The following is a 20,710-nucleotide window of genomic DNA, read 5'->3' on the forward strand; positions in this document are numbered from 1 at the left end:
TAGATTTTATATGACATAAAATGGAATTAAGCAACATTCACTCAAGCCACAAATGTACATTATGTCCAGTGACTTGGAATACTCATGTCAAGTGAGCAGGTTGGAGCTGACCCAACTGGCAGGCACTTTAACATCCAGTTGATTAAAGGTCTTTTCTCTCAAGCTTCAGTGATAAACTGGGGATGAGAAGAAAACATCCCTGGATTACAGATGCCTGCCTACTGCCCTTTGTTGTGACCCTCTCAGAGCTTCAGTTTATTTAAGCCTCTATGAGCTTTCCTTTTCCACATTATGCCTGTCTGGGTCTTCACTTTCAGCCTCTCTGACCAATGTTCACTTTGGTCTCTCCGCTTTTTATCCTCCACGCTTTTATCATTACTCCTTTCGTATCCATCCATCACTTATACTCAAAAGCAAATCAAAACTTTGTCTAAGTTTGACTTCTCAAATAAAAGACCATTTCTGCAAGACAAAACCTGTATACTGTATAGAAAGCAATCTCCTACAGAGAAGGCATTTATGGATGGGACGGGACTCATCAGGGTTTTTTCACACTGTCTGATATCCCAAAGTCTTCTTCTGGTATTATACAGCTAGCAACTTCTTCTTTGCCCAAATCATTAATTTATTTTTTTCACCTTGTGACATGCCTAGGTTGGATACCTAGGCTATTCCTGTATTGCTGTCTGTTTGTTTGTTTGTTTGTATTAATTTTTTCTTTGTTGTATGCCTTTCTTATGGACCTATCTGAGTCTGAAATAAATTCTATCTATCCTTCTATCATTCATGCTCAGGTTCCCCATATTTATGTCAGTAGCCTGACTACAGTGAGCCAAAATGTCTTCTGAGTGATGCACTTTTTCAACTTAACTAATGATGTTCTGCCCTGATGTATCAATACTGTCCAGGATGACTATGTCTTGGTGTATTCACTCCCTTTTTTGTAACTGATCTCATGTTGTTTCTTTCACCCAGGTTTCTCCCTCGTTCATCAATACATTCAACATTTCAATGAGGTGTCTGGCAATAAGTCAGGTGAATTAAATGTTTTATTTTCTGTTGAAAATGGGAGGTTTCTCAGGTTTCTGCAGACTGGCAACAGTTTGAACAGGATATCCTATATCCATTTTTATGAATGATGGATAAATATTGAATGATACTTGAGGTATAATTTAAGAGTGTTATTCTCTGCCTGTGATTGTGTAGATAACCTGAAATATCTACTGCCTTATTAGTCAAATGCCCTCCGTTACGTGTTTGATTGGATGGCAGTTCTCCTATTTAAAGGATAAGTTCGGTTTATACAGCTTTTACATTGTTTATAGAATGAAGTAGAACAAAATACTCACCCAGAAGGCTTTCCTGATCCAAGCAGTGCTTCGGGGGATATATAGATCCAAAATTGTGCAGCGGATGTCCCTATAATGGGATCCATCGGGGCAAAGACAGCGCCACTCCTAAAACTGCATTAATTGTCCAAAAACTCGTATTTTTCACCCATATTCAATCATGGTCCGCTCCGGGTTAGTCCTCTGCTGCAGTCTGTGTCACATCAGACAGCGCTGTGTGGCTGTAATGACCTCTCGACTGATGCAGTTTTAGGAGCGGCGCTGTCTATGCCCCGATGGATCCCATTATACGGACGTCCGCTGCACGATTTTGGATCTAAATATCTCCTGAAGCACTGCTTGGATCAGGAAAGCCTTCTGGGTGAGTATTTTGTTCTACTTCATTCTATAAACAATGTAAAAGCTGTATAAACCGAACTTATCCTTTAAGGCTTTGCTTACTGATCACTGATCCTTGGATTCATGTTGTTTCTTGTTGGCTTTTGTGTGATCCCCTATCTTTCCAATCCTCAAGCCTTATAAGACATACCACACTGCAAACCAGGAAACAGAATAACATTTAGGTATGCATGATGATATTGGCACGTTATCGGTATCTGCCGATAAAGGATTAAAAGTGAAATATCTGATATCTGCCAACATGACAATATCAACAGATAAAATAAAGTGATAAAATAATGTGCTGTGGCACACTTGATTAAATGCCAGACCTTTGTGCCATGAGCTGAGGCTGCTAATATGTTTTGTATTGTTGTTATTGTTTGCACCTCTCTGTTACACTGTGTTTGTAGCTCATAGAACTGTGTAGTGTAGAAGGAATCCACCTACTTATTTCAGTTCTGATTAGGGGCTGAATCTGTATAATTTGATTGAGTAGTCTCATATTTGGCCCCTGTTTTAAGTTAGGTTCCAATTTAAGTAACAGTCTGTGTGGTTCATGTAGATGACTAATTAAGGTGCATTTACTGTCAAAGAGCAAACCATTTCATTTAATTTGGGTTTAATTGCCGAACACTTGCACTTCTCGCAAGTTCCCTGTAAGAGGTCACAATTACTGACTGTCAATTGTTAAATAGGCCAGATTCCCTGGTTGTTATGATTGTCTCAGGGAGAGCATCATCCAAGTTTTGAGTAGGATTTATCTCTTGGTATTATTTTGTTTGAAAGTAACTGCCATAAACAAATATGCAGTTTTAAGAATTATGTATTTTCTTATTTTACACAAGAAATGAACAATACAAAAAATTGTGATAACACTTTATGCTTCTTCCAATACATGAAAAAGTTGATTATCTCTGCAGTTAGGTGTGTGGAAAAAGTATTAATATCGGTAATCGGCTGAATGAGTTGTAAAATACTGGCATATATCAGCAAAAATTTCTGTATCGTGTCCTATATCCAATATCCCTAATTACATCCTGAGTTTAATACACTTCTGTTTTAAATGTTAGGCTGATTAATCTATGGTGCAATCATTTAACTTCAATTGAAAAAATAAATACTTAAGCAATAAAAAAATTATCTCTAGATATTCTAACAACACATTTTAAACAATTTAGGACAGACAAATGTTTGACCCATTCATTAAACAAAAGAAATTAATGTACCCCATACATCTTTATATGAGCAACGGTGCACTATTGTTCCAATTAAGTTTCAACTGCTTCCAATTATTTAGCTGGCAGCAAGCTAATGGTTCTGTCAACACACAAGGAGGCAGAGGAAACAGGATATTTGTTAAGTTCTACTGGAAACATTGCGGTCCACTTGGACCTGCATAACAAAGCTATTGTTAAAACTTACTTGTTGCTGTTGTTGCTGTTGTTGCTGTTGTTGTTGTTGTTGTTGTTGTTTTTGAATAAAACTTTGCATCATTTCATGTTACTTTTGAGACACTATTTTTTCTTCCCTTGTAGCTGCCATCCGGAAAAGATCCAAGACTCCTGGAGTGATGATCACACAGTATGTAGTGAATCTGCCAGAGGGGAAAACCACTCCAGACTTCCAGTCAAAACCTCTGCCAGTAGAAGTTAATGAAGGTTGGTTACATTATGACAGTCTAAAGAGGCACTCATCCAGAAACATTGTGTCACATAAATATGATGCACAACACCAGTGACTTCACCTGAGGGAAAGTCAACTTGATTGGTTGATTCTTTGAAGCACTTGAGGTGAAATAATGATGATGTGCTTTTATCTCTTTAGGACAACAAGCCGTATTCAGGGCAATAGTGACAGGGGATCCAAAACCAGAGGTGACATGGAGAAGAACCAAAGGCAATACTTTAGACAAAAAGAAATTTCTGAGTACATACGATGAATCAACTGGAGAACATATACTAGAGGTTAGTGACAAATTGGTAAACAAACGGTAAAACAACCTTTGGCTACTGACTCCTCCACCAATACACCAAAGTACAGTACAGACATAAACCTGCAACCTTTAGGATCCAATTGCTGCCTCTGATAACTCCTGATGCTGAACGTTATCTTTTCCTCTAGATCAGTAAAGTGTCTGCCGAAGAAGCAGACACTTATAAGTGCTCTGCTGTGAATGAATTTGGCAAAGCTGTCTGCACAACAACATTAAACCTTAGTGATGGTAAGAGCCATTCCCACAATGCATTCTGTGTATAAACACTTGTTTGAAATTTGCATGTTTAAGGGTTAAAAATTCTGCCTGACAATGGCATTTAAATTATTTTTCTTTCTTTCAATGATATTTTAATTTAGTTATGAAAAGTGAGTTATTACAGCTTCATATAAATAAGTTATAAATTTGCAGCGTTGCATTAAAAATATTGTAGAGTATAGTAACTGAACTTTTTTGCTTTTAGCATCAGCAAACCCATCTGATTTCAGGAGACTGCTACGAAGAAGGTAAGAACATAAATACTGTGAGATTAAAATATCAAATAAATGTTATTTCTATACATTTTAAGTTAACCACTGATTCAAGCTTGGCTATAACAACTGTTGAATCTTTTTCTTTCACGTTTTAGCAAAGCTGAGAGTAAAACTGAGGACAACACTGATGAGAAATTCTGGAACGCGATGCTGAACGCAGACAGGAGTGACTATGAGCGTATTTGTGCCGAGTTTGGTGTTACAGACATGCAATCGATTATGAAGAAGCTAGCAGAGAAGAAGAAGGAGAGAAGGAAAAAAAACTGTACGGTATGAAAACCTGTCTGCTCTTTATGTATACACAAAATTAAATCATTCAACTCTGAACATTACCTGTTTTGGGGAAAATAGTTCTGCATGGAAAGAATAATTATTTTTCACTGTAAATTTATTTGGAAGCATAATCCATTTTTCTTGCTGAGTTTATCCAAATGATTCAGTTTACCCTGCTCATAAATTTTACCCTGGCATATTTTGGCAAATACAGACCCTGTGTGAAATTCATAAGGTCTATATTGCACTCAATACTCCTCAAATGTCTATGGCACATAGACTGATGCAAGAATAGCTAAAAGAATGCAACATGCTGAAGTTTTGTCTTGGACTTTCTGATTTATTTCAGAAATAAACTCAAACTTTGAAACAAAGCAGATTGTATAATTAAATTAGAGCCATTCTCTGGGATTTAAAATATGCACAATGTATAGTTGTTAATGTTATCTTTCATTGTTCAAATGCAAATATGTGGTCTTGCCTTTAATTTCTCTGTGTGCCCAGCAGGATGGTGAAGTACCATCTGATGAGGAATTAACAGAGAAGCATGGCATCAAGAACTCTGGGAGGACAAAAGATTACAGAATCAATGGTCTGATGCAGAAGAACACAGCGCAAAAACAAGTAGATGAGGAGGTCAACCAGGTGTTCACAGAGTTAAAACGTATGTTTAAGTAGGAAACGATGATAATTTGAAAAGTTTGTGTTAAACTTGTGAAAGGGTGATCACAGCTGATTTGGTTTTATAAACATGTGTACCAGCAGTTTATAATTTGGACAAAACTTTACCCTTTCATACTGTCACTGGTCAAATTGACTTGGCATCTTAGAATGGATTAGATCTACCAGAGTGGGTCAAGGAAAACCGTTATTTCAGGGTATCTTGAAACTAGGGTTGCACGATATACCGATACTGAGAAAGTCGAAATCTATTCTCTCTGTTTTTAAAAAGTAAACAATACCACGTGTTTTCAGTATCGATACTCCAAGGCAATTTTTCGTCTGAATCAGAGACATTTTGACTCAGGCAACTTGTGAGCCTGCAGCCACCGAGCTGGGTCCTCTCTCCTCTTTGAGGAGTGGGCGGAGGCTTGTTCTCTTTCCAAAGTGTGTTTGTTGTTGTGAAGCTAGACAGTGAGCCTGTATTAGCTTCACGTGTCAATGCTTGGCCGTTTTCAGTCCGACAAAGTTGTTAACGTGCATCTTAATTATCCAATCTCGTCCTGAATACCTCACAGTTTGATTTCTTAAGCTGGATGCAAAAGTACAGACGGAGTTACAGACATGGCTCCAAGTTTCCAGCGCTCCTTTGAACCGACCACAGCTTGTCAAAAAAGCCGGTGCACGGAGCGAAATCTAGCATTATTGTCTTAGTGAAGCCGACAGGCGAGGCGGCTTTGTAGGCTAATAGACCTAACAAAGCCCGTCTGTACAGCTTACTACCGACACACACACAAAGGGAACACTACGAACATGAAGAAGCATCTCACAGTTCAGCTTCCTCACCTACTTAAAGAGCAAGAGTGATAGATTCAAACGACGTGCCCAAACACAAAAGTCAAACGACTGTTAGTTACTTTGTGACAGCAAACTAGTTCACCACTGCTTGTAGTTGATACGACGAATAATCAGCGTCATAAACATGAGCTGCAGAGCACACGCAGCCCTGAGTCACAGAGCTGTGGTGTTGACACAGTTTAAATAAGTGACAAGTAGTTTTCTAACTTTAACAATGATAGAAACATATAGGAGACACTAAAGTGTTGCATCTGTGAAAGAGCTTAAATAACACGGGTACATTTTCTTTTGAGTATTCATGTTAAAAGGGTGCTTTTCAGTGTCTCACCATACACAATGTAGGCTAAACTACAGTGTGCTGAGCATGAAAACAATAGATGGCTGTTAAAGTCTAGCAGGGTTATTTTACCTGCTCATTACTGTACAACAATTAATATTTTCTCATTTTCTATTTAGTTGAATTATTCTTGAGAATAATAAATGAGTTCAGGTTCCCTCTAGAAATTGATTCTGCATGTAATCTAAAAGACTTTGCGGGTGTGTGTGTTTTCTGAAATGTTAACACGATTTACAAATCTCCCTTAGCCCCACAAACACACAAACAGATGTCAGATAACTCACTTGAGGCAGCCTTCTCTTCAAGCTGTTTATTTTGTCCATTTTCTGATGTTTTAAGTTTGCCATGGTATTGATTTAGAATCGATATTGAAATTTTTTAGGCAGGTATCGCATCAAATCATAATTTTGGTATCGTGACAACCCTAATTGAAACTGTACAGGCCATGTTGGTGTTTTCTTTGGGACAGTGGTGACAGAGTTCAATGGGGGCCTTGACACTGTGAGAGAAAACTATGCAGTGAAGGTAACAGTATGTGAGGGGTAACAAAAATTAAACCACACCGAGGTGTAACTAAAGTCAACTTCTTTTTGTTGCTTTTTAGTTGCAAGAATGAACTTCATTGTCAAAATTGAGGAAATCAATGCCGAAGAAGAAGATGATGCCCTCTTTGAGTGTGTCCTGTCACACCCATTACCCAGGATCTTATGGAAGGGCAAAGATGGCGAGCTGGAGGATGGGGAGAAATACAGCATCTCTGTATCAGACCACCAACTAATCCACAGTCTGCTGATTAAAGACTGCAAGCTGCAGGATAAGGGCATATATTCAGCTGTGGCAGGCAAAGCATCCTGCAGTGCCTGGCTGGTTGTTGGAGGTAGATTAATTTACTACTGCACAGTGTAAAGAAGTGATACTGACAACTGCTGTTTTGAAATTTTAGTGATCATAAGCACAAATTGAGGTGAAGAGGGTGTCACATGGTGAGTTTTGTGTTCTTTGAACAGAGAGGGACCCTTCATCAGTTGGGAAGAAAACAGTGCGCAGTTCTTTGGCTGGTGGATCACGGTTTGATCTTGAGAAAGTGGCCAATGAGCAACAGATGAAAAACCAAGAAGAGATGGAGAAGATTTTAGCAGCAGTCAAAGCAAAATACAAGGACAATCAGCTGAAAGATGGGCAGATGCTAACCACTTATGGAGTAAACAGTGAAAAGTGTGAAGTCAATGGAACAGGCAGCGAAATAAGTGAAGTCAATCAAGACCAACCAGGTAAAAACTGCGGAGCTACAGAAGCCAAGTCAAAAGGGAAGAAAGGTAAAGTGAAGTTCAAAATCTTAAGAGAAGATGGCAAAGAAGAAGAATTAGACGACTCAGATGGAGAAGGGCAACCAATAGAAGGTGACACAAAGAAAGAGAAATGCATCAGATCGAGAGGGCAAGAGGACTCTGATAAGGTAACAGGTAAAGTCAATTGATGTTTGATGTTTTTCCAGCACCTCTTTTATCAATAGTCATGTATTATAAAACAATTACTTCCTAATTGAGTATTTTGAGTATTTTTTAGTTTTTTTCTATTGAGTCTGTATTTGTGATGAGTGAACAGGGCAAAAATGTTGAAAACAGTGAAACTAGTTTAACTACATTCAGTTATTTGCAGAGGGTGAAAATGAAGATGCTGAATCCAAAGAAAATGGAGACTCTTCTGGGTCTGCTAGACACCAAGAGTCCAAAAAGAAGTCCCAGCGGAAACAACGCACATCTGGTAAGAGACGAGGACCCTGCTGACTGAAAGATGAAACATACTCTACTCAGTGTTTCCCCTAGGTTTACAGGCGGCTACGTCATTGGCAGCAGGGAATGCAGGAGAGCAAATGTTGCATCTTCACAGAGAAAGCGCTGGAAGATGATTCTTGTGGTGGTTTTCACAACTTTCTACGGCTTGTGCTTGCCTGTGTGTGTAAATATGCGCCTGTGTTTGTGTGTCTGTGAATGCGCTGGGAGTCAGAACTTCGCTGTGCGCGAAAGAGCATAAGGAGAAATGTGAACCCAGTGATCTACAAATAACATCCCATCATGTAAATTAGATAAATTACAATTAATCTGTTAAATTAAAAAAAACAAGGTATAGACCCGATTTATGAGAGAGGTAACCCTAAATTACTCCTGCTGTGATCTGGTGCTATATGGAAAACGGGGGCCTAAATGGTAGGGGAAAAACTGCTACTATTACCTCTACAGATGAATCACATCTTTATCTGATACACTGTAAAGTAAGGACAGATGAGCTGCTCATCCCTTGAGTATGTGTCCAGTAATATTTCAGCTGAAAGCAATCTCCTCAGAAAGCTCAGCTGAAAGAGTTCTTGAGAGTACTTGAGACAGACAGTATATTTATGTTTTCTGTGCTTGCAGAACATTTGTTAACAAATTTGTATTTAAGAAAAGAATAAGCACGGTTTTCTATTTTTTCTTTTAATTACTGAAATTTGAAATATAATTACTAATTACTAAAAGGTACATGAGAGCATCTGGGGCGCTGCAAATGTACTGTGATAGTGTTTGGGTATTATCACCACCACTTTGAGACTCTCATTCTTCCACAGACCCAGATAAACCAGAAAGTGAAAGTGGACAAAGTGACAGTGACGAGTGTGATGAGTCTACTGGCGAGGTGAAGCATTCAGGTAGTTCTAAGAAAGGTCAACGGTCAGAAAAAGCAATCAATGGTAAGAGATCATAAGTGGTTCATCATTGCATGGGGGTGTGGTGAAGTTTTATGGATAGAAAATTACATTCCTTCATCTTTGATGCCCCAAGAAGAGCTGCAATTTGCAGCCCAGTCCCTTTTGTGAAGAAAACTAATTTTTTTTTTTTACACTTCCTGAGATTGTTGGTATAATTAGATTAGGCCTGTCACGATAACAAATTTTGCTAGACGATAATTTTCCAAAATATTATTGCCAATAAACGATATTATTGTCAATATAATTTTGATTTTTTCCCATTTTTTCATTGATGTAATTATGATAAATGGGATGATAAAGTGAGTACACCATATCAAAAGCAAGAAACTTTATTTTCTTAAGAGTATTTAACTGTAATTAAAAGGTCAGGATCTTTTAAATAAAATAAATTTAACAAAAAATAAAATAAATTTAACAAACAAGAAAGAGAAAAAAATTCAATGAAAATGAAATAGACTCTCTTTAGAAAAAAATACATGTCAATGAAAATAATTAATACTAATCAAAAACAATAAAACATAGACCCTGTCTCTAAAGAAAAACGAAACTCCAAAAAAAAACACTTTTTCCCGGTCAATCCGTACTGTCTGTCAAACATTTTTAACATTTCTGGCTTTCAACCATATTGAAGGGCTGCATTTCTTTGGCAATGTAGCTGTCTTTGAGCGCCCACCATTTGGCGCTTTTATTTCTATTTACTTTGCAGACCAAAAGCCTCAGTAAGAGCGGATTGTCAAAGAACAAGGCTCCGTTGCACCTCCCCTTCTTCTTCTTCCTCACCACTATTTTCAAACAAATGCGGCATATCAGCTCGTTGGTGTTCATGAGCTCACACTTTTTCATTCTGATAAAAAACAAAATATTCCCACACTGGGACTGTGGCAGGCGGCTTAAGTACCGTATCTTTTGCGCCATCACTCATATTAGCGTGTTTCCTCCTTACCCCTCAGGACGCTCATTTCAGCTCTCTCCGTGTGTACGCGCGAGCAGCCCCGTCGCAAAAGATGCCAAAGATCGCATTTTTGACAGATGCTCACGCAGCTATAAATCTGCCAAATCCACTATAGAACCTATGCACCCCAATGTTAGGAAAGAAAGACGCAGTGAGCCAACTTCTCATTCAGCCTCTTTGGTCAAAAGAGAAGAGGAAAACAAACATGCATGCACGTGTCAGTTTATTGAGGCTGGCAAACTTACCAAGGACGTTTTTATTTATCGTTCAGTTAATCGATTTATTGATTACCGTGACAGGTCTAAATTAGATAGTTCGTATAATTTCAATGTAATTTAATCTGTTATGTGTCAAAAGTTCAGCATTGGCTCCTTACTTTTTAAAAGGGGAAAGCTTAGGTCCTGAAGATCACAATAAAAATGAAGACACTGAAGATGCAGCCGACTCAGTTAAACCCTCAAAGCGTAAAAGACAAGGCCCTCTGATTGAAGACACAGTAATTGGTAAGTTACCACAACAGAGTCATGACTGAATAACTGTGTCCAGCGATGAGGGAACAAGTTGTTGATTCTCACAAATCTTTGAGTCAATATAAAACTGTATAATGCTCCAGTAAATAATATGTCAAAAATAAATCCTGATTCCACTCAAAGTGTGTTGCTGAGTACATTATCTCCCTTCTTCAAGTTAATACCAATTTTTGTGCTACTACCTCTGCAGGTTGTTGATTAAACTGCTCTAGACAGCATGTTGATCACTGCTTTGACACAGCAGGGACCCTCCTTCAGAGCACAAATAGCCTGTAGAGCAAATTCATTTTAGTTTAATTTGCTTAATAAAATGTGAATTTTTGATAGGTCAGACGATTCATATTTGGCTAAAAGAGTTTATTTCTCTACACAAAACAACATATTGAATATAAATGTGTTTCTGACTTTCTGTTGGCAAATGTAGGACACTGCATGAGAAAAAAATTGTAGTTCCCAAAAACTACCTGAAAATATAAATAACTGTTTTTGTAAATAAGAGCTTAACAGCAGGGATTCTTTTGCATGCATATCACAATGATCATCATGTTAAATAACTGTTATTATCTGTACGTTAGATCCAGGGGTTCAGTTTGTCTGCGGTCTATTGGATGTCAGTGCCATCATCCATGAGACTGCTGAGTTAACGTGTAAGCTCAGCAGTGAAGACTGTGACGGCGTCTGGTTCAGAGACGGCAAAAAGGTTAGTTTTAAAGGTCAAACTCATCTTCTTCTTGGGAACTGTGGCAATGTCTGTCAAGAAATTGCATTACAGAGGCCTGGGATTCCAGAGTTGCAGTTCTTTTTCATTTAGTGTCAGGAAAAAAATGAAGCTTTTGTGCTTGTGGTAAGTTTCAGCTTCAAGTATACAGATGCATGCCATGTAACGGTAACACCCCTTTATGATGTCCAAGAGAACTTTGTTGAATGTTGCCCTTCTTTGTCTTGTCACACCCTGACCATGACTCTGAAAAGCATCAAGTTATAGAGCTTCTCATATTATAGTGCAGTATAACTTCTTGATGGTAAACATTTGGCAAAGGATAAGATACTCTGATAAGATACTCTCAGGCAAAACACAGCTGGTCCCAAAGCCCTCTAAGCCACCCAGTGCTACTGATTTGAATGACTAATTAACTTGGAGTTGTGTTGCTCAGTTTGTTTATTTTTATCATCTGTCTCTCATTCCAACAGATACTCCCAGATGACAGTTTCACTATCATCAAGGATGGCGCAATCCATAAACTGGTCATCATCAGCTGTAAGGAAGAGCACTCTGGGAAATACCGCTTTGAGGCAGATGGTCGCAAAACTGAAGCAATGATCAACATCAGAGGTTTGACCATTTAAATCAAAACAACTATCATTTTTAACCAATGTTGTGAGGCAAGACGCGCATGATTTAGAAATGACACTAATCTGCCTATTTTAAGATCCTCCAAGGTTTGACTCTGAAGACCTCAGAGCATTCACAGAGCCTGTGACAGTTAAAGCGGGACACATTGCCATCTTCAAAATGCACTTCGTTGGTCATGAGCCTATAAAAATTCAGTGGTACAAGGAGGGAGATGAGCTCCATGAAGACAACAATACAAGGATTGAGAAATCTGCAAGTCACAGCCGCTTGCTCCTGAGCAGGTGCCAACGGAAAGACACAGGGGAGATCAAAATCAAGCTCAAGAATGAAGACGGCTTCACCGAGGCAATTTCACAGCTAATTGTGCTCGGTGAGTCAACGAAGGACACAGCAGGAAACTGGAAAACAGGAAGTCCCCTGTCATTTTGGTTTTGATAAGCTCCACATGTAACACTGCAATAAAGCTTTAAAGAGAAATTACAGGGAAACCCCAGATTCCAAACTCCTTCAAGATAAACATTATCTTTAAAAGCCTCATTTATGCATAAAAGCTGTGATTTTTTTTAAGTGCTTTTTCTCCAAATGAAGTGAAAATAGAAGTGTCCTTAGCTCATTCATATGGACTTTAAATACAGGACAGTGTTTTTTTTTCGTTTTTCTATTTCTAGTCTTACTGAGCCCATCTGGGGCTGCTGGGGTTTACAGACTTCTTTTTTTTTCTTGAAGCTCTCACACTAACAGGCTAGTATTTTACTGGACCTTAAGCAGAATACCAGTTTGTGATCATGGATGGTTCAAGGATTTTAGGTTTTTGTTGTATGAGATTCAACTTCAAAAGTGATGAATTTCAAGCAAGATGTTAAAAAATTGGACTTGAAATTGTTGTTGGATTTTTCATGTTTTAGACAAACCCACCCCACCCCAGGGTCCTGCAGAGGTAACAGAGAGCTCCGCCATGTGTATAGAATTTAGATGGAGGCCTCCGAAAGATGATGGTGGCTCACCAGTTATTAACTACACACTGGAGCGACAGCAAGTGGGGCGAAACACCTGGAAGAAGTTGGGGGAAATCCCAGGTGTGCCTAGTTACAAGGACACGGACGTCGACCATGGCCGAAGATACTGCTACCGAATCCGAGCAGTGACTGCTGAAGGCACAAGTGAGGTCATGGAGACAGATGACATGCAGGCTGGCACTCTAGGTGAGCCAAAGTACTTGTATAATATCTGTCAAAACATTTTTTCTTCCACAGGGGGGTAACAAAAGACACACTGCAAGTACTCCTCATATTTTCTTACACCAATGACTCTAAACTTTAGCAAAATGCCTCAACAAGGGTGTGACTGAACCTTGTTAAACAAGAATCACTATACAACAATGTTTTTTACTGCTGAAAACAACAGCAATGTTCACAAACTAGTCAAAGACAATACCAATGTCTTTAAAACTCATCAGAAAGTCAAACCACAATCCACAGTCCAATTACACAGGACTGACATCATAAGAGAGACCTCGTTCTTCTTTCCTAGCAACAAAAAGTCTGTACTACTCAAATTTATAGATAATTTAAACAAGCATGAACTTCTTTAGAGCGCCAAGTATAACAAAAGCTTATGGTAACCAGAAAAAGCCAGCAAAAAAATAACACAAAATCAAGAGAACCTCAGCGTGACAACATGTCAGCAGGACAACGCACAAAAAGAAAAACCTGCCGCACACAAACACTCCTAACACGAAGCAAAAAATAATGAATTTGCACTTACTTTTGAGGTCTTCTGGTTAAAAAGGTTGTTCCTCAGGTCTTTCCTTTTGAAGTAAATATTCCATAAAAGGCCTCCTTTAAGGTTAAATCCCAAAGTTTTAAGTACTCTTGAGGTCTGAAAATAGATGTACACGGTGTGTCAGAATTCTAATATAAATGTGTATAGTTTATTATTTATAGAGTTCATTAAATAAATCTCCAGTGCAGGTGCATTTCAGCAAATAAGAATATTGTGAAAATCTTCAGTTCTTTCCATCGACTACTTAACAAAGTAACTCATGTAAAAGGAGCCCTTACCAATTTTTGAATGAACATACTTCTCAGAAACTGAACCTTTCTGTGTTTCAAATTCCTCATTTGGTTAGTACCGGACTTTTTCTTTTCATGAACTTTAAGCCATTATCATGGAAACAAATTTTCCTCTTTAATAAAAGGGAAAAAAACTTAATTGTCTTTCCAGCTAGGCTGCTCATAGAGAGCCATAACCTACAACTAGTACCACTGCTACTAACTTTTATAGCTTTTATGTTATTAAGTTAAATGTATGTCCTGACAGGCATAATGGTGTACAGTAAGATAATTTATGGCCAACTATTGCCCGACCAAATACAGCCACGCTTAAAACCTCGCTTCAGGCTAGCGGATATTACATACATGAACTATTACATATATGTTTTCCTTTAAAAATATATATAAATAAATAAATAAAACTAACCTCTGGATAAAAAGAAAAAGAGTGGAAGGTAAAATTAAGTCTTGCCTGCCAAGTTGTTGCTTTGAGGAGAAGAGGTATCAGTCTTTAAATGTTTTAACGGTTGGCTTAATATTTAAACGAACGCTGTGGAGCTAGCTAAAATGCGTCATTCGTCCACTAAAGTTGCAACAAACTTAAATGAAGCCAACTTGAGGTCAGACAACGCTTACCACTGATTTCTTGACATTTCTGGATCCCCCAAAGACTACAACTCCTGTTTCATCGAAAATACTACTCGTGCCAAATAGTAAGGACTTTTGAAATCTTTTTGACATCTCGGGTCGTGTGTATTAAACCGGCGGGGATGCACTTTGCCGTCGGTTTTACGTGACGCAGTCCAATTTAAGAAAGGGCGTCAACCAGTGAGTAAAATACCGTAATGTCTCTAGAAACTGTACAAAAAGTACATTTTGAACGGTCGTGTGATTTATCTGAAAATCCCAGAATGTAAAAGCATCTCTTCAACAGTTAAGGGTTTCGTTAGCCTTTTAAATAGATATTTTTTTAAATATATTTTTTGACTACTGTTTTTTTAAGACAAGGCATTACGGATGTTACCACTAACAAAAACAGCACAGTTCTGCCCAGGAGACCACGATATTATCACAGTGAGCCATCTGGATCCTCAGTGGAGTTCTGTCACCACTATTTTTACTGCAGTTTCAATTATGGAATGGAAATAGGCCAAATTGTGCTAAGTGACAGAGACCCAGTTGATCATCACCTGAATCTGTGTCACTACTGCCCCCTGCTGTTCTCTATTATCCATTTGACTATCATTGAGGGCCTGATGTTAGGCTTTGGTTTATTTTTGTTTCAATTTATGTCACAGGTTACATTGAAAGATATATTTGAGATCACCTAGATTTATTCTATTTATGATGTTTAGTTCTTTTTTTTTTCATTTTACACATACTGAACATGGATCCACTTTTGAAATGAACACAAATTGAAATGTCAAATTATTGTTTTCTGTAGCGCAGGATTTTGTTTTGGAGTATATCAGCAACAAAAAAACAGCACATGATTTGTGGTTTACAGTCAGTTCAATTTACATGTTGTGCTAATATAACAACATTTCTGAGCATGACTACCAGTAAATTTGTGTGTGTAAGGAACTGCATCATAATTTTGCTCTCTCTGATTACAGCCTTATCCAGCAAAACCATCTGTGTTTCTGTATGTTCCAGCCTTTCCCGGACCTCCAGCACCTCCAAAAGTGGTCAGTGCTTATGATAACTGCATCAACCTTTCTTGGGATTCACCAAGTAACAAAGGAGGCTCACGAATCCTGGGCTATATTCTGGAGAAGCGCAAAAAAGGCAGTAATCTCTGGACTGTTGTGAATGCCTTAGATGAACTAATAAAAGGTCTGTATTTTAATTTGACTTTTTAGACTGATGGCATTGACTTGACCACTTATGTTTTTTTCTTTCAAAAATTACTTCCAGAGAAACAGTATGCAGTTAAGGATGTAGTGGCTGGTATGGAGTATGAATTCAGAGTTACAGCCATAAACCTCTCAGGAGCTGGTGAATTCAGCAGCCCATCAGAGTTTGTTATTGCACGGGATCCCAAGAGTAAGTAATCCACTTTGCAAAACACAGATTGCATTATATGTACTTTCATTAGAATCTTAAAACTGTCAAAATTTATCTCGCTTTTGAATTTGTCCCAGAGCCTCCTGGTAAAGTTACAAGCCTGAGGGTGACAGAAACGTCTTACTCTCACATTGCCCTGACATGGACAAAACCTGAGGATAAACCAGGAGTACAGGATGAAGCAAAGGGATATTTTGTTGAGATTAGGCCTGCTGAGGACATTGAATGGTCCCGATGTAATACCATACCTCTCATCACGACTTCCTACAGTGTAAAAGGCCTTAAATCCATGGGGATGTACTGGCTGAGGGTGATTGCTAGTAATGATGGAGGAGAGAGTGGTCCTGAGGAGCTCAAGAACTATGTCCTTGCTATGCCTTCACCTGGTATGTAGAGACTTTTCGGAAATCAAAGAAAAAATGTTCTGCTGTTTAGCTGCAGCTATGTATTTATATAAACTAGTCAATCATACTTTATTCATACTCTAGACTGGAGATGTTTTAAAACAGTAGGATCAGTCTACTTTTGTTTTCTAAGGACTGACTCACAGATTGTTAATTCTTGCACGTACTAACAGCAGCAGCAGTGGGGACAATGTTCCATTGCATGCATACATGTTTGAGCATTCTCTATTATATAACAACTTCTTGGAGTTAAATATTTTCCAAAGCAATTTTCATTGTTTGTGTTCATTACATTAGTGAGGCCAAAGTTCACGAACCACAAGTTGAAGAGTTTCATGGTTGTGAGGGCAGGAAACTCTGTCAGGATCACAATGAACTTTGAGGTGAGTTTTGCCCACAGGTGAGACACTAAAAATCCCAAACCATTGTTTCTATCAAACTGAACAAAAACGAAAACAGAGAATACCAGACTAAAGCCTTAGATCCTGAGATATTCTAGTTTTATTTCTTATAGGCCTCCCCACAGCCTAAAATAATCTGGCTAAAGGACAACGTGCCCGTGATGAAGCGAGTTACAATCAGTAACTCTGATGGCACATCACAGCTGCTGATCCCCTCCTCTGAGCGCTCTGATACTGGCATCTACTCCATTTTGGTCAAGAATCTTGCAGGGCAGGAGACGTTCAGTACTGAGGTCAGGGTCACAGGTAAATAAGAAGCATCTGGATATCTGTGTTTTAATGTTAAATCAGTGGTTAAGGTAGTAAAACTCATTGTGGTTACAGATGATCCAAAGCCTCCTGGACCTGTAGAACTTGAGGAGAACGTGCCTGGCACAGTCACAGTGATGTGGGAGCCCTCTCCTGATGAGAAACGAGATGACCGCCTCCACTACATAGTGTCCAAGCTGGACTCTACTAAACGCACATGGGCCACAGTGGCAGACAGGCTCTTTAATAACAAGTTCACAGTCTGCAACATTATGCCGGGGAGGGAATATCATTTCCGGGTCTATGCTAAAAATGACATGGGCGTATCTGCGCCCTCAGAGTCTCCAACTTGGTGGATGGAGAAGAAGAAAGGTATGTGAGTAATTTTCAAAACCCAAAAAGACAAAAGAAAATCATCTCACTGGTGTATTCTGTCTTGCAGAGAAGTTTGTGGTGAGCGTACCGACCAGAGAGGACTGTGATTTGCGATGTGCCCCAACCTTCATTGTGCCTCTAAAGCTTCACAATGCTCCCAAAGGTTATGAATGTTACATGAGCTGTGCTGTGAAGGGAAACCCCAAACCCCGCATCACATGGTATCGAAACCACATCAGCCTGAACACCAATACCAACTATTACATCTCTGACACATGCGGGGTTTGCTCCATGCTCATTCTCCGCGTAGGCCCCAAAGACATGGGCGAGTACACCGTCAGTGCAGAGAATGCCCTCGGGCGGACTGAGTGCTCCACCATGCTCAATGTCAAAGGTGAAGAAAGAACACATCTGCACTTTCAATGAAAGTATTCATAAACTGTTATGCTAAATACTTCTCTCTCTTGTTCAAACAGAGTGAAGAAACTACAGGCCTGATGACGCTGACTCTATTTCACTTGTTCAACACAGAGGTTGAATTTCAACTGGCTCTGATTCACTTCTACATGCTCACTGTGTGAAGAAATGTTTGCACAGGACAAGAAAGTGGACTAATCTGCAAAATGAAAAAACACCCTGGGACCCAACCGGATAGTCCTTCTGTTACTGATAGCATTTTAGTTTTTTTCGTTCCACACAATATACAGTAGCTAATTGGCATATGTAAAAATATTCAGATGGCCCTGGTGGATAATTTTAAGGCGAGGGTAATACGTGATTTTTAAAGCTTTATATTATTCCTTTGAGTCCTTATTTAGTATTTTAACTTGATTTACAACTAGGGATGGGTACCTTTCACATTTGAAACGATACAGTTCCAATGCCCAGTACCTGGCAGTTGGTATCAGTACTCAACAGTACCAAGTTTTGGTTCTTTTGTGTGGATATGTGATAATAAATATTAATTTGTCTAATATTAAAATCTCAAAGTTTTTAAATTTAACACATTTATTTCTAAATACATAAACATGTAATGCTATATTAATGTCCAGTATGGAATATTGCCTACTCTTTCACTCCTTCACAGCCACAAGGATGTGTTTAGGTACCTAAACATGGTACTGTTCGATTTTATGTGAATTGGTACTCAGTACAGACAGAATTTGGTTGGTATAAAAAAAAGTACCTCATTTGGTACCCATGCCTATTTACAACTCAAAAAAATCCTTACAAATTAATGACTGGGATTATTTTATTGTCTCTTTAAGGCCCCATCCAGCATTCTGGAAGCTTCTTTCACTGTTGCCCTGCAACAAATTTGGGTTTCTCTTTGTAAAATGGCAAATCTGTGGGCACTGGTTTGGCCTAAAGGAAATCACCAAGTGCTCTATTCAGAGGCCACTGCTCTCATGCAGGTAGCCCAGGTACAGTCCCCTTGCCTCGTGTCATTTCCTGAACTCTCCCCAGGTTTCCTCTGTATCCACTGTCATATAACTTGAAAATCAAAATATAGCTTTAAACAAAACTCAAAAAGAGAGGAATTTTTCTTTTTAATGAATTTCACTCACAGATGATGTCACGATGTTGGCAATGACTTTTTGATCAAGTTGTTCCAAGCAGCCACATTTCAAAACTTTGCTTATCTTCAGTGTTACCACCCTGCATTTTAACCTTACAATTTTTAAATATGAAAAACCATAATACCACCTCTTGAAGTTGCTAATTCACTGAGTGATCAGTCAAGAGTCAGAGCACCATAAAAGGTAAACTGGGATTTTCCATGAGTAGGGTGTAGTTTCAGATAAAGTGAAAATGTTGAAGTGGTAGTGCTACTTGGATTGAATACAGCAAATAACAAAATTCCAAATTACAAATCTTTGTTACAATTATTTTTTAACCATGACATGCTTGCCTGCAATAATTTCCTTCACTGAAATGCTGCGTGTTTGAAATAAAAAGGTAATTCCCTCTACATATTAACACTACTGGTAGTTAACCCAATTGTGATCTTGTTGAAGCATTAATCACTTTATATATTAATCACTTTATACAACAGTTGCCTATTAATACACTTACTAAGTTATGTAAAGTGCTGAACTAGTGCAGATGATTTCCCAACCAGATCGATGTTGGGTGGAGTAAAACTTGGAACGCATATGGAATTGAACATGTTGTGTTACTTAAGATACAGCTTTTTACATCTTACTTCAGCAAATATTTGTTTACTCCTCTGTTTGCCTCGGTTGAGGCCCTACCAACTGTTTTCGTGTGGGTAAGTCAGGAGTAGCTACAGTTCAAAGTTCACCTTTGTTCTGGCTTAACTGGGTAGTTACATAGAAACAGCCAATCCACACAATAGTAGAAAATCGAAGTACTCATCTCAGACTTTTGCAAGACCAGTAGGTGAACACTAAATGTATAAGGTCCTTAAAATATCAGGGAAGAAATGCTTGACATCACTGTATGCAGCCTGGCCTTAGAGGAACACTCTAGGGCAGTATTAAAACACTGTTTCCTGTGTTCACAACCCAAGGTTTTTGCCTTCTGTATGTCCCCCTTTTCTGTATACAAAGAGTGCACTGTGAACAAAAAAAAGGGACAACTTCCCTCATATATTGAGCTGGTGAAGCTAAATCATGCACAGAGGCATAAACTGCTGCCAGTTAATAGGGGGAACCTACCTTACAAAGAAACCTCATGTCACAACCTTCAAGATTAGGTAGACTAATGTCTGCAAGGTAGATGAGTAATATAGCTGCACTGATTTTATGGCTGAGGTGTGTCAGGCAATCGCTTTATAAACATATCCAAACAGACTAAGATTGGTAGGATACCGTCATCCTGCTCCATCACTGCAAGTGATGAGGACAAACTCTGGACACCAAACATAAACAATTCCCTGCAGCTTTGCAGACTATTAAAAGTACAAGTTCTCTGACTGAAATTGGTTTAGGTTCAAAAAGTCCTGTAAAGATTTTTTTTTCTGTTGTTGTTTGTGCGTTTGTTTGCATGTATTGAAACTTGAAAAATGTAAGTTAACAAATTAATAATCTGTGAAGCTAAATCAATGGGTGGATAAATGATTCCATTTTTTTTTTTTTTTTTTTTTTCAAAGAAACAGAAAGACAGACAGAAAG

General features: G+C 38.5%; 1 protein-coding gene across 1 annotated transcript; it reads left to right on the forward strand.

Annotated features, from left to right (window-relative positions):
* Positions 1-84: 84 nt before the first annotated feature.
* Positions 85-18,054, forward strand: LOC141798758 (immunoglobulin-like and fibronectin type III domain-containing protein 1). The gene is made up of 24 exons (XM_074680585.1): positions 85-91; positions 976-1,035; positions 3,266-3,388; positions 3,555-3,694; positions 3,852-3,951; positions 4,187-4,229; positions 4,352-4,526; positions 5,037-5,193; positions 6,989-7,261; positions 7,392-7,847; positions 8,990-9,092; positions 10,440-10,585; positions 11,188-11,312; positions 11,804-11,945; positions 12,043-12,336; positions 12,872-13,168; positions 15,674-15,853; positions 15,935-16,063; positions 16,162-16,470; positions 16,786-16,871; positions 17,003-17,195; positions 17,274-17,570; positions 17,641-17,967; positions 18,050-18,054. Exons 1-24 carry the CDS (start codon positions 85-87, stop codon positions 18,052-18,054), a joined length of 4,167 nt encoding a protein of 1,388 aa, XP_074536686.1.
* Positions 18,055-20,710: the final 2,656 nt, after the last annotated feature.

The sequence above is a fragment of the Halichoeres trimaculatus genome, unplaced genomic scaffold (genome assembly GCF_033239565.1).
Source record: "Halichoeres trimaculatus isolate MK-OKI-2021-1 unplaced genomic scaffold, fHalTri1.1 fHalTri1_scaffold_11, whole genome shotgun sequence".
In the NCBI taxonomy this organism is placed as follows: Eukaryota; Metazoa; Chordata; class Actinopteri; order Labriformes; family Labridae; genus Halichoeres; species Halichoeres trimaculatus.